The sequence below is a fragment of the Leptonotus elevatus genome, chromosome 1 (genome assembly GCF_054856555.1).
Source record: "Leptonotus elevatus isolate MCC_2025b chromosome 1, RoL_Lele_1.0, whole genome shotgun sequence".
NCBI classification, from domain to species: domain Eukaryota; kingdom Metazoa; phylum Chordata; class Actinopteri; order Syngnathiformes; family Syngnathidae; genus Leptonotus; species Leptonotus elevatus.
Window position 1 is genome coordinate 14,567,782 of NC_141239.1, and position 18,623 is coordinate 14,586,404.

The window sequence follows — 18,623 nt, forward strand, 5'->3', positions numbered from 1 at the left end:
GGACACAAGGCTCTGGTCACCCCAACGTATATAGGAAACGCCGATGGTCGTGATATTAAGAGATGGATTCAGTCACCCAGCGAAGACCCAACTACCAAATGTATAGACTACCACTGCACGACTTGTTCCCACCTCTTATTATGCGTTCTTTCCTCGATCCGACAGCATCCCCGGTTCTGCCGTGTGCGTGTTTGACATGCAGCAGCTCGCTCACGCCTTCGAGGGACGCTTCAAGGAACAGAAATCCCCAGAGTCCATTTGGACACCGGTACCAGAAGAGGCAGTCCCGAAACCCAGGTATGCTTATGCAACGAGACTATGTACGTATAAGCAGACAGGACTGGAATAGATATTCTTCCTGCATTGATTTTGCCAGACCTGGAGGATGTGCAGTCCAAGGATCGCGATTTAGTTCCTCCACCACGCTACCGGACGAGGTGTTAAACTTTGTGAAAACACACCCTCTGATGGATGAGACGGTACCATTGCTGGGGCACAGACCCTGGGTGGTCAAGACGATGGGCCGGTACTGTGACAGAATGCTTTCTAGTTAAAGGACTTTTATGTCGTGAAAAATTTAAGCTTTAAATGGCACCGGGGGAAGGAAATAGATTTTATTGAGCCGCTTAGAGTAAATGTGTTTTCACAGTCGATATGTCTTGGCAGGTACCAGCTGACAGCTATGGTGGTGGACACTGAAGCCGGGCCCTACAGGAACCGCACAGTTTTGTTCCTGGGCTCGACCCGAGGGACAATTCTCAAGTTTCTGATGATTCCCAATGGGGATTCAATGTCCCACAGCAGTGTGTTCTTGGAGGAGGTAGAGGGTTTCATTCCTGAGAGGTGAGTTGGACTAAAGAGATTTTTGTCCTTGATATCCGATCGATGACGCCTGGTGGCATGGCGCTCCATCACGCCTCATGGATCGCTTCTATTTTGGAAACACAGGCTTCAACACTGATGTGCTACTCCCTGCTGCACCATTATATTTACCACTTCAAGCCGACATGCACTTTGATGCAATTTAGGGGCTTTCAAACTCTATTTTTTGTTGTGGGCCATGTTGTAGTTTGTAGTATGGATTCATTCACAGGTCTGTTATGACTGAACCCATTTAAATGCATAATTGTTGCAAACTAGTCAAGGAAAATAGTTTGTTCAACTGTTGTGAAATTAATCTTTAAAAACGGATTTGGGAACATTATGTTAAATATTATTATTTATTTTTTTTACAATGAAGTCATTTTGTAATTTTGATAAAAAAAATTGCAAGAAACATGAAGTAGACTTTTGACTAACCGTGTTTTTGGCATCTCATCAAGCCGCTATCTCTGACTAATCTGGTCGTCAAAAGTCTTAAATGCGTCAAGCGAAGCTCCATTTTTGTCACAAAAACATTATGTACAATAATGCATGGACAACAACTGAGTGCTAACATCATTCCAACATCGCTGGTGTCGCTTTACAACATTGTGTCATAACTAGGGGTGTCAGGCGATGAATTTTTTTTTATCGTAATTAATCACATGACTTCAATAGTTAACTCACGATTAATCGCAAATTTTTTGTCTGTTCTAAATGTACAATAAAATATTATGGTTTTCTAAGTTTTCATACATTTGTTAACATAAAAGTGGAGCCAAATATTAAACTAATAGAAATACGGCTGCATTTTTTAGTCATTGATACAGTAATTTCATAATTATTCACAAAATTGACTTAAAATTAAAAAGATGAACTGTACTGTACTATACTGTGAAAAACGAGTGTGATATTGATTTAGGTTGAGGTCATTTTTTTGCCACTGGATGGCATATTTGCATTTGTAAGACGTTGATGACAGCTTAGTGCATTTTTGTTTTTATATTAAGAGCTTTCTAATCTTTAACATGTTTTAACGTGAAATTCTGCACATTTTTAAAATTGTAAAATACAACTTGACCCCAATCCCTACAAATATATGCATTATTATTAACTTATTTGCTCCCAAAAATTTATAAAAAGTTCTATTTTAAATATTGCCATGGTCCCAAAAACGTATTTATATGTTTTTTAATGTTAGAGCTACCTCTGACCTGAAGAGGTCACTTAAAGCAATGGTAATTATTACAAAAAACGGCCAGCGGGTGGCAGCAGAGTACAAGAGGGCCATGTTGCAAAAAAAGCTCTTTTCCCCAGTGTTTTAAATAGATTTGTGAATAATGATGAAACTTGGCTATATTTTAATGCTAATGGCTGCAAAAACGGAAACAGATACAAATATACCCTTTTTCCTGATGAAAGAAGAGACTCTAATCTTTCTTTTGATAGGTTCCATGTTTTTTATAGCAATAGAACACAATATTCTGTGGGCCTTGCAAAATTGGTCAAAATCCAGTAAAACAGCGGATAGCGAAGAGGGTTGCTTCAGTGAAAATGGCTGGGCGTGAATGAGTTAAATTTATTGCTGCTAAATTTTGAGGAGGACGCGTCTGCTGCGTTACGACTGGAATTCCCCCAGTACAGGCTTTCCAAGTAAAGGGGCGGTCATTAATCAAGCGTTAAAAAAATTTTGTGGCGTTAAAGGAACTAAATTAACTCAAAATTAATGCAACAATTTTGACACCCTTAGTCATAACACTTAAAAATATAAGTCTTCCATTCAGCTGTCATTGTTTTATAGGCGAGTACCCAAAAATGCGTTCTACCACTAGTAGACGCACATGATTTGCTTTAGCATCCAACTTAGCATGTGACCCACCTGGAGATGTTTTCATCGCTCTCGTGTTTGTCTCTGTACAGATGTGGTGAGGACTCACCTCAGGCTCGCCAGCTTTTGTCTTTGACATTGGACCGCACCAGCCACACCCTGCTGCTGGCCTTCCCGTCCTGCCTGGTCCGCGTGCCCACATCCCGTTGCCACCTGTATTCCCGTTGCATGAAGTAAGCAGCACTAGTTAACTTTGTTTGGGATCTCATTAGACTGTGGATGTACCTAATGTTGTGGCAGTTCAGTGAATATTATAAATCTGATGTTGTGTCAACCATGTCGCTTAATTCGCTTAGTTGCCCTTGAGATTTGAATCTAATTAGTTCCGTGACCATGTTTCTAACTCAAAACATCTGTCCCCACTGAAACAAATGGAAATGTCATTAATCTGTTCCAGATCCCCTAAATAAAACAACAAATACTTGTTTTCTTGTTTTTAACAAAACATATAGAAATAACATAATTAAATAGAATGTAAAGAATTCAACAGTATGTGCATCACAATTAATTCATTGTGGCTCCTTCTGATGAGCGTGACTTGACCACCAGGTGGCAGTATAATACAGTTTTGCCGAGAAACAAAAGAAAGAGTTTCAATCAACTACTGTGCAGTATACCTGCAATAATATTGGTTGTTTTTCACAGAGGATAAATAATATATTTGAGCATTGTTACATTTAATGTCTGCAGGTGTTGCTACACCGTTTGCGTTCAAATATCTATTGCTGAAAGCAATATAACACCGTCACATTGATACTATTCGTTAGCCCATCTATGATGTTTCCTATCATGAGTAAGCAGTAGGCGAGTGGACTTAAAGGCAAAGTTTGGAGTGCAAAATGTTGCAATTATCTGTTTTAACTTGGAGTGCCATTGAACAGTTTGAAATCTCTTTTCTGCAGATTTGTTCACTATGCCGCAATGTTGCTAGCTTCAAAGTGAGCTGAGTTGAATTCAACAAACGGTGCTTGCTCTCCGCTCCAATTTTTGATCGCAAATCAAAGCCAAAATAAATAAATAAAATCCAGGTGGATCGTGTCAAAAAAATGTTCCAGATTCATGACAAATACCAAGATTGGATACATAACATTTTGTGAATCAAATTCCCACACTAGCAATGTATTTGGCTTCAATATGTAAATACATGACGACGAAATAAGAAAACAACCATTGCTCAACTTCTCACATAACAAATATGGCAAATAAATCAGGCGTCTAGTCTGACCTTTAAATCAATTGGGTCATATTTGACATTTGAGAACGGTGTAGCCAAGCAGATGAACTGCTGCTACATTGTTCCCTTTTTATAGTCATGTTTGCAGCTCTCGCAGTTTTGGTCCATTTTCCATCACTTTCCACGGCGAGTAAGCAGAATGGGATCGCCTTTATAACATTTTTGATGATGTGTTTGCACGCAGGAGCTGCCTTGCCTCCAGGGACCCGTACTGTGGCTGGACAAGAGGCAGCACCTGCTCCTTCCTTAGACCAGGAACCAGGCAAGGACATCACACATGAATGCAAAATAACTTATTTTAATATACAGGCCTGTCGATCAGTACAGGCTGTGTATGCTGTAAATTATATGTATGCTACTCAATATAGGGTAAAGATTAGTGAGGATATTTTCATGTTATTTACAAAGTATGTGGTTTTTGGTTTTACACTGAAAGGTACATTTTGCTGTATTAAAAAAAAAAAAAAAGCAATCCACTGCTGTGATGAAACGCTGATTAAACAAGAGACTACAAGTATGACATCATTGATAATATAATTTTTGCAAATAGGCTATAATAGTAAATTTTCCTGGGAAGATTAGTTGAGTCCGACACATTTCAGAAGAGAAAAATGAAGAATTATGTGAAGAGTAAATTGATCTACTTGGGAAATGCTTTAATGAAGTGCTCTCACAGCACAACAAAAACATGAATTTTGATTAAAATATTTAGTAGTGCATAGATCAAGTTCTCCCACTGCACAACAAAAACATAAATTTTGATTAGCATTAACTTTTGGTGAAACCACACCACATATTGTGCTCCTTGTTATAAAGAACCTGCAAGAGAAGTTTAAGTCATTGTACTTTTTAAATTCATTAAGTTTTATTTTATTTAATTTTTTTACTTTACTTGTATAAACCTGTTTATTCAAAAAAAAAAAAATATATATATATATATATATATATATATATATTGAGCAGTTATCAGCACTAGTAGCAAAAGCAAAAAAAACGCATAATTCATTTTGTTCTGAAAACTCTTCTGTCATCACATGCTTAGCTGACCGTGACACCTGACCTCCTTCTGGCCAGCGAGCTGAGGAGAAAATCAATACGAGCATCAACAGCATATCCTATTACAGCGAGTGATCAATATGTGGGGAAAAGCTGTTTCATTGATTATTCGCCCCCAAATATCGCAATTTAAACCAGATGTACAAAGAGGTATAAATGCATCATGGTATCAAGTTTGTTTTCGCATTTTTGCAACCAAATGTGATGTGACTGATTTGTACAGGACAGTGCAGGGATTCTGTTATCCCACTTGTGAAATGCAGAAGATTCCCGGGCTCAAATGTATCCATGTGTGATTTTTCTGTGATTGCAGGCTTCCTTTTCAACAAGATGTAGAATACGGAAACACCACCTCCCATTTAGGAGACTGCGATGGTACGTGGCAGCGACGCGACCGCTTTGCTTGTGCTTGCAAACTTAGCTAACTTTTCTCATATAGTGCATTCGCTTGCCAAATGTAAAGGGCTAAGAAAGCAGCGGGAAACAAGATTTTCTTCGATATCAAAACAATTGATCAAAATAAGTTCAATGTAAACAAATCCATTTCACCATTAGGTGCCTTTTTAAATGAACTTCATATTCATTGTATTAAGTAGATGTTAGTGTGTTTGAAGTATTGGTCAAGCTCTCACACTTTTCTATGAATTAACTGCAAGCAAATAATGTACAGTGCATGCAAACAAACAAAAAATTTGAGCTTGCTGCAAGGTTACAATAGTTTTGGGTATTACATTATAGTTAGTATTTATTTCATTTGGACTTTTTGTTTTTTAAATGTAGTTACTTTTAATTTGAATATAGCAGATTTGGTAGGTTTTTTTTCCAAGTATGTTTCGTTTTAATTTTTATTAGTTTTAGTATTAGTGTTTTTTTTAAATATATGAAGTATTTATCTAGTGCAAGAAACTACTATGACTGTTTGACCTTATTTCTTCTGTACTGCCATATAGTAATACCAAAATAAATACATTTAAAATAAAACCTGAAAGCTATATGAAATAAATTGACAGAGACAAAAAAGAGACATTTTTCGCTGTAGTAGAAAATGTAGTTATTTTTCTAAAAGCGCTCTCTTTTTCATTTTAGTAATATTTTTTTCAATTTTAGTTGTCGTTATTTTGTTAATTTTCATTGTTTATAATAACCTTGGCTTTCTGACAGTGTTGACATTTTTGGTGAATGTGAGTATTGTATGAGTACATGCTGGACCTTCACTTCACAATATGATTCGATTAGCAAGCTTGCCCTGTTTACTAGATATATTTAGAATTTCTGAAATATTTTTTTATATCATTTGATATTTCACTATGACATTGTGGACATGTTATGTATGTCAACAAGAAACTACACACATATGATGAAAGTTATGAAAAATGCATGTGAAAGTTAATTCTCCAATTAGCCACCGTCTTCGCTTCCATTTAAGGTGATTCTGATGAGGACACCAAAGGCACTTTATAGTTGTATTAGTGTTACTGACCCAAATGATAGTGTCGTATATTCAGAAAAATCCACGTTGATTAAATATTTTATAATGTGTTTACAATGCATACAGACAGTATATTGGTAGCATTAAACACTCATGACAACGTTTGCTGCTTATCAATGGCGTAATAAGGAGTAAACATTTATTTGTATGGGTGAATGTGAGGCATCAACTTTGCGCACTTTGTAGCACGGCGCTTTACAATATTCAGTCCGTTGACTTGCATTGGCTCGCAGGGCACATGTGCCACATTCATTATGGCGAATTCACTGACGTATCCCAGCAACGGGCCAACATGCTCAAGGCGGCAAATGGAAGTCTCTCCGCCTAGTGGCTCAATCGCTCATTGCATCCTTCCACTGCATGCTTTGTGTCATTTTTTTGGTGCAGCAAGAAACTATTCATGACATGTTTTGGTCATTTAAATCATTACATGCTCAATGTAACATCATATATTATGCAACTTTCACTCCCTGCTCAGATAGTTCTATTCAACCTCAACACCAGTTGATGTTTGTGACGTCTTTGTCAGGGCTGATTGGTGCGTACAGCTGGGATTACGGTTTTTATGTTTGTTTGTTTTGCTTAGTTTTTTTTAGTTCAGTCTGACTTGCTTTGGGTCAGAAGTGTCCCACCGTGACAGTTTAATTAGGGAGGACGTGACAGAGATGTAGCTGCCGACACAAGACTGCACAAGGAGGAACAACATCAATGCGAAGCCTGACGTCATGCAAACCTTTTGCTCTTTCCTTTCTGAATCTGAAAGAGGGATTGAATTTAAAATAGGAGACTGCTTTTACTTCGGTTGAGGGACTCGCATGTCATTGTAACGGCAACAGGGCCGGAGTGTGAGAGAGAGAGAGTGATTCGCATCCAGCTTTGGATACTAGAAACCCTTTTATACAGCATTAAGCATTTTCCCCCTTTTTTTTAGGGGTGATTTGGTGAAAACTTTTACGGTTTAAAGGAGCTTCTGTCACGCTTTCAGCGCATTCATTTGATCTCAATCTGATACGTGGGCTTCAGCATTCCCCCCCCCCTGTGAAACTGATAGCACAGCGACTCCCGAGCAAGAGACGAGCGTTGACTGCAGTTGGTGCAGATGGGAGTGATTAGAGCTGGCTGGAAAACACTGAAGTCGTGGTATGTTGTGTGGAGAGAATCTCTGACCAAGCTGCACAATGGAAAGAATGAGGAGTGGGGGAGAAGAAAAATAGGAGTCTTGTGTACTGCATTGGTCCGAGTCCTTGATGACAAGTGCAGGATTCTTCCAACCTTTTTGAGCCGGCAGAGTCTCAAGGCCGCGCTGGAGAGAAGCTATTGTGTAATATAAATCATCTCTCCTAATAGTTCTACGATGAAAACGAACGGCAGTTTGGAGTGGAGGTATTGATTTCTTTCGGTAAATTAAAGCTCAGCGGCTACACAATGAGAAGAAAAATGTTTCCCTGTGTACACATTACAGACTCGTAGCTTGGTATTCCCATCCATTTATTTTCTATCGCTTGTCAGGGTCAGGCTCGCATGCAGCTGGGGCGTACAACAACAACAACAACAACATTTCAACATCGCCACTGAGTGGGAACTAAATGCCGGTAGCAGCACTGGTGACTTCAAAATGACAAATGGGAATCCATTGTTTTTTGTAAGGGGGTCTCATTTTAGTATGTATGTATATTTTAAATCTTCATGCTTTTAATAGCAAACTATGCATGTGAGGTGCTATTATTATTTCATCCACTCGGGGTCGCCACTATCACTTTCTACAGTACTGTACTGTCTGTCCCTATCGCTGACTGAATAGATGCGACTTTAAAAGGAGGGCCGAGCCTGTTGAGGAAGATCGGAGTCAGCGAATGAGAGTGCAGCTAACCGTTAGCCAATCTGTGTTGAGGAATGCATTGTAACTTGTGGCAAGCAGCAGTGTTTTTTTTTTATTATTATTATTTTTTAACTTTGTTCAATAAAGCTCTTGAAAGTGCACCGACAACTTTGTAAATCCTCGACCACCGGTGGAGGGATTACAATTCGTTCTAACTAGCAGTGGTAAGTTATATTAAATTTGCCAACACTTTACCAAAGAAGTGCACTTTTGTAACTTAAGACAATTGTGCTTTGCAAAATGCACATTCCATCTTAGTTTCTTTTAATACGTGTGAAATAATCCCAAACTTTGGACATTCTCTGTCCTTTTACGCACTTGTTCTTCCGTGTGAAAAAAAAATTATCATCACAAATTCTGCAATACATAAAAAAAAGAAGATCTGTATGATTTAAAATATGCAATATAGTGTCGCCATACTTAACTCATTCATTGCCATTGACGATTTTGGGAGTGCAAAGTATTAAAAACGTATTTTGGTTTACATTTTGGGTTTGAATGAGTTCATCAGTTTTTTTTAATATACTTATCGACAATTAATATGCAGCTTTTTGCTATTTTCAGACCAGCCCAGTCTCTATTCCCCTAAAATTCTTGAAGAAATAGGGATAACCTCCAATATGAGTTTTCCATAAAAAAAGGGATTGCCTGCTCCTCCAACATTTTGTTTTAATATTTATAAATGTATTTGAAAAACAATTTATTTTGAACATGTATAATCCTGAAAAATAGAGTACAATACTAGTAAGTAGTAGTAAGTGCTAAATTACAACAACAAAAATGGGGGTTGGTAATCGGCTATTGTGAGTATGTGGGGTCCGCTGTCTCTTAAGTTTGCTCAGAACTGAAATTTTGGCCCACAACACAAAGCCAACATCGACCAAGCAACAGCTGGAGACTCAAAAACTCGGTTAATGTGTTTTTTTGTGACATTTTTTTATTTATTTGTCCTCTGGCACGATAAAAGTTGAGAAACACTGCCTTACTGTATATTTGTCATCCTAAGAAGCGTTTCTCCTTCTTTAGGTATCCTGCAGCAGAGTCTTCTCATTGAACCCGAGAGTCTCGTCTCCCTCAATCTCCTTGTGGCTTCTGCAGTGTCGGCGTTCACCATCGGGGCGGCGCTCTCGGGCCTCGCCGTCTGCTGGATCATGGCCCACAAGCCCAGCAACCGTCGCCATGGCAACACCACCCAGTCGACCATCCAGCGGCGTGAAAGAGGCCTATTAAGTAACGCCGGCGGAATGGGAGGCTCCGTGCTCAGCGTGACGCGGCAGGGAGGCGGAGAGCGCACCTGCACTCAGAGCGGGGAGACCCTCTTTGTGATGCCCAACGGCTGGGTCAAATCCGGGGAGCTTGACCCCGGTTTCCTCCCCACCCCGGAGCACACGCCCCAGCAGAAACGAAGAGGCCTGCGCCTGTCTGACTCCAACTCCGGAGGATGGGACACCAGCCAGACCTACTTGGGGGGCGGATCCGTGGGTCTGGGCTCCCCCTGTCGAATGCCCCCCTCAATTTATCTGACCACCAGACTGTTCCAGCAAGGGGGAGGCAGCCGGCACGGCGGCGAGGGCCGGGGGAATGACACCCCCCGACAGCACTACGTCTGCTTGAGCAGGCAGGAGAAAGGAGTAAAGGGGACGCCCAAAGCCCCCTTGAGGAAGTCCGCAGGGGAATACGTGTACCCCATGACGCCCCAGGACTCGCCTGAGCGTCGGCGGGTGGTCTCGGCGCCCAGCGCGCCGGCCGAGTGCGGCGAGCCTCTGCCTTTGCGCTGGCCGGCCCCGGAGGGCTACATCCTCAGCAGCCACGCCATGGTGCCCGTCCCCTTGCCCCCTCCCTCAATGGCTGCCCCCAGCGTTCAGACGTACATGTCCCAACAGCACACCCCCGCTCTCACCAGGGCCCTCCTGAGGGGGGCTTTGGAGCGGGGGGAGCTGGGAGAGCTGGTGGACCTCAGCCAGCTGATGAGCAAGAAGAACTGCAATGACAGGACTCAGGCTGGCCAGTGACCAATGAGGAAATAAAGGGCCTACGTGGGCACCTTTTCCTTCAGCCTCATACAATCATCCCCCCCACCCACCCTCTCGTCTCCGGATCTTTTTTGTTCATCGTCATTCAAGCCCTCCGTCTCAGGCGAGCCCCTCTTCCCCAATGGCGAGGCTCGAGTTATGACTGGCTACTCCGCCTGCCAATCTTTTACTGGCTGGCACTAATTGGCCAAACGGATGGAGGTTGTTGCTGTGTCTGCATTGCAGAGCTGCCTCCTCGCCTGCCAAACGATCTCCAAGTCTGCAGGCAGAGGGCGAAAGAAAGAAAGAAAGAAAGAAAGAAAGGCACTAAGAGGCTGCTCTTAGTGCATGCAATGGAAGCAAGCTCACAAAACTGGGATGCTGGTTGCCTCACAGCTATGCTAAATGGACAAAAGTCTTGGGACGCACATCATGATAAGTTATTCCTGGAAACACATTTGGTACTTGGGAATTCAAATCCATCTCTTAATACCACCGCTATCACATCGCAATTATACAAACTATCAATATGAGACAAAAATGCAATATAAAAGCACATAATTGTGCCACGAATGTTATCCAGCGCAGTTCACAAACAATATTCATCTCATAGCATTACAAAAGTATGTAACATTAATCGTATTTTCCGGACTATAAGTCACACTTTTTTTTTCATAGGTTGGCTGTTCCTGCGACTTATACTCCAAAACAACTTATACATGACAAAATATACCCGGGGGTGGAGGGGGGGTTATATCATTTCACAGACAGCCACAAGAGGGAACTCTAGAGTTACGCACCGATATCTCCTACTGCTTAACAATTGAATATTGAAACAATAAACGTTAGCTTGCAAAGACAACTGAGAACGACTGAACACAAATCCCCCCCCCCCCCCCCCCCCCAAAAGAAAATGATATTCTACCGACCTATGCAGCGTGTTCTCTATTCTTTTATTAATGTTATAACTTGCCTTCAAAGATGTTTTTGGTCAAGTAATTTGTAAAAAATAATAATAATAAATGTCATTACGCTTGCATAATGACAATAAAGATTCTTGAAGTAATTTGTAAAATAAATTACCCACACACACAAATGTTTACTTATACCCCAGTGCAACTTATGTATTTTTTCTACCTAATTATGTATTTTTGGCCGTGGTGCGATTTATAGTCCGGAGATTCATCTTCAACAGAGATGCCTAATTATTAAATTAATTCATATTTGCAGAACTTGGCTTTAACGGTCTGCTTTTCAGTTTTGCTGTAAATACTAATCAGAAGACGGAAACAATTCTGACAAATTCTGGCACCAAAAATCAACTTTTGCCATTCGTGATCACATTAACAAGCAAATACAAAAATGTGTTTCTTATTGTACTTTTCCCAAAAACACTTCACAGTACACAGTTTCTTTTTTTGTTTAGAATAGTTTACTTCAACTTCCAGGTGCCCTTGTCATATCCTGGCCAATGGCGGAATCCAGGCTGTTTTTCTTGCTATGGTCCAGTAGATCCATCTGTATTGTGTTGTACCAGCTAGCTAGCACTACGTAAGCTAATCGTTGTGACGGCGTGAGATGCCAGCAGTGTAGACTGATTGACTGACTGTAAATGAATGTAATGCTCATTAGCCGGCAAATATTCAATATTCATACAAACAATTCTGGGTATCCGGCTCGAAGGCGGTACAATTTGCCATGTGCCACTCCCACAGGCACACGTCACACATACTTAGAAGTGAGAGACGCAACAATACCGTGACCTGTTCTGATCCAATCGGAAAATTCTAATTCCACATTATTTTAATAATTCACATCTGTAATCGAGTCACCACCGATTCAAGCAATATTGATTGTGAAGCCCTGGGCGGATTAGATTAACATGGCAACACTACATTTTCACTTCCTTTATTAACTCATTCACTGCCATCGACGGCTATAGACGTCAAAAATAAATTTTAACTATTTCTACTAGTTTAACATTTTTCCCACTTTTGTTACAAGAGTATGAATACCTAGATTTTTTTTTTATTGTATTAGAACATATATCAAATTTGTGATTAATCGTGAGTTAACTAGTGCAGTCATGCGATTAATTCCGATTAAGAATTGTAATCGCCTGATGCCCCTAATTTGTATTAATCTTTCTTAAAAAAAAAAAAGATTATTATGATTATTTATTTATTTTTATTAAAGAAAAGATTATTCAAAAATTAGGGGCAATCTTAATCTTTACTTTAAAAATATATATATTTGGGTTTTTTTTTTTTTATTAAAAGAAGATTATTAAAAATTAGGGGGACAGGCGATTAAATTTGTAATCGTAATTAATTTGCATGTCTTCACTAGTTAACTCACAATTAATCACACATTTCTGTTCTAAATGTACAAAAAAAAACTTCTAGGCTTTCATACTCTTGGTAACAAAAATGGGAAAAATGTTAGACTAATAGAAATAGTTCAAATTAATTTTTGACGTCATATTGCTGTCAATGGCAGTGAATGAGCTAATGGTCAGTCGTCCCAATTCTTTTGTCCAATTTATGCTTAAATACTTCCTTTTTTTCAAGGGAGGGGACCATTTCTGGATGTTCTGAACTCATTTGTTGACGTCTGTGTCGCATCTATCAGAATAATGTTTGCCTGAAAGAGTCGTGTCATAGATTGCGCCATAGACGCCAATGCAGCTCAACTTTGGGTTGTTTATTACCGATCATCGATGCCCGTAATCGGTACGACTGCATCCATTGCCCTCCAGCTGTTGGCATGACTTACAATGGGGCATTTTGCAAAGTACACCTTGCCTGAACATGTCAAGCTTTCGGTGTCTCGTCAGAAGTCAAAAACTGAAGTTGTCATTGACTCTAAACAGGAAGCCAAAGGAGAAGCTGCTTCTGCTTCTCTTTTGCTGCACTTATACATTTAAGTGGTGACTGTGGTTATTTAGTGTTGGGTGTATACGGGCAGGGCGGCATGTGTGTTGAATGCTACAGGAGTCCGCCCTGCCTCATAGCGATGCGGGATCATAACTCTTTGGAGAGAGGAGAGCAGGACTGAAATGTCAGCACTATTCCTGCCAGCCGCATGCTCTGTGTAATGATGTTTGTCGGCATCTCGCTCGCCCATTGCTCTTTTCATCCCCCCTCCGCTCCATGTACTACTTAATGACCAATAATTCACAGGGTGTCTGGAAAGGTTTGCACCAAAACAGTGAACTGAGCAGAACGCCAGACTCCAACAAATGTGTAACCGATGTAACTGGGAATGCCTTGTCTTTTTCCCCCCCACATATTCATTCATGCCACATTACTGAACACAATCCAGCACTAATGGGTATGAATTTCCCCGGGAAGCCCACAGAGGGTCAAGGTCTCGCAGACGTGATGCAGAACAAAGTGACAGTTACAGAGGCAGTGATGGAAACTCCAATGCCAGAAGGGGTAATGGAAATGCCCCCAGCAGGCAAATGGGGCCATAAATCCCATAGCATCAAAGTGTCGAGTCCCGTGAAGTCAGCACTTATATCAGTACAGCATTGAGACGGATGCTGTGTAAAAAAAAAAAAAAAAGAGAAAAAAAGATGAAGACGAGATAAGCAAAAGCTGTAATAAGAATGTTTTGTTAAAGCCGACTTACAGCGGGTGGCCTCGGTGTGTGCGCCCAATAATGTGGTTTATATGTACCTGTACATAGTAAGGTTCAGTTAGAGCTTGAATGCAAAGTCATGTCATGATTGCTCCTGAATGTAAAATAAAGTACTCACCTGCCTGTGTTAATAAGTACGCCAAAGCTGCAATTCAGCCATAATTTAAAAATAAATACAAATAAAGTCGGCAATTCCTTTTGGATTGAATCGTAAGATTGGCATTTATTTTACTGGACCCTTTAACTCATTCACTGCCACTGACGGCTATAGACGTCTAAAAATCATTTTAACTATTTCTATTAGTTAAATTTTTTTTTGCTTTTGTTAAGAGTATGAATACCTAGAGAGAGAGAAAAATGTACATTTTGAACAGATTTCAAATTTGTGATTAATCGTGAGTTAACTAGTGACGTCATGCGATTAATTACGATTACTAATATTAATTGCCTGACGCCCCTAATTTTTAATAATATTTTCTTCTTTTTTTTTTAAAGAATAAAAGATTATTAAAAATTAAGGACGTCAGGTGATTTTTTTTTAATTGTAATTAATCACATGACTTCACTAGTTAACTCACGATTAATCACAAATTGTATATGTTCTAAATGTACAATTTAAAAAAAGTTCTAGTTTTTTTTTACTCTTGTTAAAAGTAGGAAAAAAACGTTAAACTAATGGAAATAGTTCAAATAAATTTATGGCAGTGAATGAGTTAAGAGGCCGTTGACAAAATACACTGCACACAAAAATAAATAAAAAAAACAAAGGGAACACAAAATCATCTCAGTATCACTCCTTGTCCGTCAAAATTCTCGGGTATCGAGAAGAAATTATGATTGTCAATCAATTTCAACTGCTGTTGTGTGAACGGCTCAGTTGGCAAGGGTGGGTTTACAGGTGGTGCTTTTTTTCACCACTAGTGGGCGCATGAAGCCGCATCTGCAGCCCACAGAAGTAGATGGCAGCTGATAGGCCAGCACAACAGTAAAAGTGGAAGGAGGGCAACGAAACAAACCTGATCGAGCACTTCTGGGACACAATGTACGGTAAGTAAATACGTTACGTCCACGTCTCGCCACCGACGGTCCAGGAACTTACATGAACCTGGTCAAGAAATCCCAAAGGAAATCTTCTGTCATCTCATCGGGAACATGCCCAGACATAAACACTACTGAGCCACATTTTGGGTTGTCTGGAGGAAATGTACTCAACTGATGATCATATTTTTCCATTTTTGATTTTGAGTAGGATTCTGAATCCAGCTTTCATAATCGGGGGTTACGCCATTTTGTTGTCAACAGATGACACTATGTAATCATTCAGTGAGCTCTGGGATGTGTCAGTCAGGTGTTCCCTTTATTTATTAATTTTTTATTTTTTTTTGCTGTAAACCTCATGACCGGAGGATTGATGATATTAGTCGACTGTATATTTTCAGCCACACACTCAATTTGCCAGTGTCTTTTCATTTCTTGTGTGCCAAAATCCTCTTCTTAAGAGTGTTTTACTGATGCCTGTTTACAAAAGCAAAAAAAAACGTGCGTTCAAGTGCCATGATGACCATTTTAGCCAGCGGTGTCAACCACTGTTGACTAAAATTGTACTTATTGCAGTATGCTATGTGAGATATATGCCTTTTGAACCTTACGTGCTGAATGTTTTTTTTCTGTTTCGCGTGGGGCTTGTACTGTTGATGTGCATCTGCAGTGATGCAAGCAACGGTGGTTAAAAGTCGTACGATAGCAGCTGTATTGTACTGTAAATATGTATACAGACACTTTGTGGATACGCTTTATGATTATACTCGTGCTATGAACATGACACAAACTGTGGATATGAAATGTAAATGGACTGAAAGGCTTTTTTTGTGAAATATTTGTCATCATTTTTTTTTTTTTTATTCTAGTGGTTGTCACACGGTGTGCCACTCAAATGCCATGTTGAAGGATTTTGAATATATTTGTCAGCATCCCATCCCGGGAGAACTTTTTACATTTTTTATTGGCTTTATGCTGTGCAGTAATAGATAAGCACAATGTCTTTTTTTTTCTTTTTCTTTTTTTTTGCAATTCCACAGCTGTAACATTTGTAAATAATGTAAATAATAACCTTGTAGGTACACTGTTTGGTTTGGGGGCAGATGGTTCTTTCCCAAGACAGAGAAAAACAGAAGTGGGAGGGGTTTATTTGTATTTTTTTTGTTTCCTTCTGTGCCAATGCTGTGAATAAGATGTATGTAAAGTATTTATGTGACTTTGGCTGAATGCTGACTTCAGCCCTTTCCTGTTGTTAGAGTAGCGATGCGGGCCTGATCTCAACCAGAACTGAGCCATTTGCCTGCCTTCGGAGTTTTTGCAGTTGCGAAAATACTTCTGTGATCATAACCATCAATCGTTGGAGTACTGCTATTAAATGTAAATATATCATTTACTGCTATTATGTTGCATTTTGTGCTGAAAGTGCACATGGCCTACATGTATAGTGTATACCAGGATTCTATTTGTGGATCTTGACATTTTAAAACGAATGTTATGATAGTAGTCATCATTTTTTCTCTTATCTAAATGACAAAAACACGCCGCAGTTAAGAGGCAGTAGATTTCCTGCAGTTACTTTGGTCAACACAAGAGGGGGCTAGATGCTTACTGCAGAAACGTCAGACAGGACTTTCCTTGGGGGCTGATGAATTAAAAATATTTTGTGACAGAATGCATTTACGAACAGATATTGGATAACAATAAATCCAAGAGAGAGTGAGTCAAAAAAAAAAAATAATCATGGAAAGATTTTGTTAGGTTTAGAAGTCAAATGACGACAATTCCTAAATGGAAAATACCATATTTTTGTGAAGCATCTTAAATTAAAGCCACATCACACTGATACCATTAACCCAAATCCATTGTTATGGTGTAGGAAGGCCAAAACCTCTTACAACTATACTTCTGGTCTTAATTACGGGCAACAAACCCACCAAACATTTCAACTGCAACCGATTTCGTCATTCATGCTGCTCAACTCTTCTTGACTCACTGACTGATGGATACAACCTTTTCAATAAGAAATAATAACTAATTGAATCCAAGCAGCAGTTTGTGGAGGAAATCCACTCAGACACACGCAAATATGCATGAGCAGGGATGTAAACGGACTCCCAGTATGCAGGTGGATGGTAGAAATAGTTTACAAGAAAGCCAACATGGATTCGGTGTGTAGCAGACAATGAACACGACCATGTTTGCTGTTACTATGCCAACAATGCTTCTTTGCAGCGGCGATGACTCGCCGTCTGTCTTTAACACAATGGCGATAATCTGACTTGAACAAAACACTACGATCAAAAGAGGGACGAGCAGGCCACAAAAGAGCAGAATGGCGATAAAATTGAAATGTAAGGGTTGATTTTTACATCTTTCAAAGCATGTCCACAGTTTGTGGGGATAATTCTCCTCTCGGAATACAGCAGCGACGGTCAGTAGCGATACCCAAATGAGTACGCACACAGCAAAGGCCGCCTCCTTCTTCCTTCTCCAAGACCTCACCCGCAATGGGAACCTTACAGCAAAGTAGCGATGGACGCTAATGGCTGCCGTGGTCAGGATGCTCGAGTACATGTTGATGAAATGGATGTAAATAAGAAAGGTGCACAACAGAGTCTTGTCCAGGCAGAAGAAAGAATGGTAGATCCGAAAGGGAATGCAGATGATCAGGGCCGAGTCAGCCAGAACCAGGTTGAACATGTAGATGTGGGTGTCTGTCCAGGCATCCTGTCGCATGATGAAAGCGCGCAGGGCCGCAGTATTGACAAGAAAGCCCAGGACAAACACAAGGCTGTAACCCAAGCCCAGGATGGTGTCCACATTACAGGTGGCATTGGCCATGCTGCACATGTTTGACTGCAAAACAGTGAAGAAAATAAGTAAAGGGAAGTGGAAGTGACATGCAACAAACCAAAAACCGTGGTCAGATTAAGTTATATGATTAAAATGTTGGAGGTGGCAGAAGGGGTCAAAGAACAAATACTTGGTTTGGTTCATTTCCAATGTATTGTTAAATTGGAGACTAAATGCTAAAAGAACATTATCTTTGGCATAGAAATGCTATGTTGTGTGCTAAATGCTAAAAACATAGCATCTTTAGCATAAAGATGCTTTTTTTTTTTAGCATTTAGCCTCCAATTTAACAAATGTTGTTAAATTGTTCTTAGCATTTAGCCTCTAATTTGGAGGTTAAATGCTAAAAACATAGCATCTTTTCCCATAATGCCACGGGGTATTCTTTCTTTATTCTTTATTTAAAGAAAATGTAACCTAATTTGGAGGCTAAATGCTAAAAAACATAGTATCTTTTCCCATAATGCCACGGGGTATTCTTTCTTTATTCTTTATTTACAGAAAGAATACCCGTGGCATTATGGGAAAAGATGCTATGTTTTTAGCATTTAGCCTCCAAATTAGATGAAATTTTCTTTAAATAAAGAAAACATATTCTTTATTTAAAGAAACCGAGATACAAACCCAAAATCGAACCCACATCTCCTGACTATGAAGCTAAAATACTA

The 18,623-nt window shown here is 39.7% G+C and overlaps 2 protein-coding genes across 6 annotated transcripts in view; one reads left to right on the forward strand and one right to left on the reverse strand.

The window, feature by feature from the left end:
- LOC147180983 (semaphorin-6B-like) overlaps window positions 1-12,710 on the forward strand; it is a 47,633-nt gene extending 34,923 nt beyond the window's left edge. For all 5 annotated transcript variants that reach the window (XM_086075981.1, XM_086075999.1, XM_086076009.1 and 2 more), the window contains 7 exons: window positions 166-297; window positions 377-526; window positions 667-843; window positions 2,782-2,922; window positions 4,168-4,245; window positions 5,353-5,414; window positions 9,434-12,710. In XM_086075981.1, coding sequence (XP_085932107.1) covers window positions 166-297; window positions 377-526; window positions 667-843; window positions 2,782-2,922; window positions 4,168-4,245; window positions 5,353-5,414; window positions 9,434-10,419 — 1,726 coding nt within the window. In that variant the 3' untranslated portion in view covers window positions 10,420-12,710. The remainder of the gene's footprint in view (window positions 1-165; window positions 298-376; window positions 527-666; window positions 844-2,781; window positions 2,923-4,167; window positions 4,246-5,352; window positions 5,415-9,433) is intronic.
- Window positions 12,711-17,010: 4,300 nt separating this feature from the next.
- Window positions 17,011-17,943, reverse strand: LOC147180984 (G protein-coupled receptor 35-like). Its single transcript, XM_086087584.1, is given in 2 exon segments — window positions 17,011-17,267; window positions 17,269-17,943. Coding segments are annotated over 2 exon segments (879 nt in total). The 3' UTR covers window positions 17,011-17,063.
- Between the last annotated feature and the right edge of the window lie 680 nt (window positions 17,944-18,623).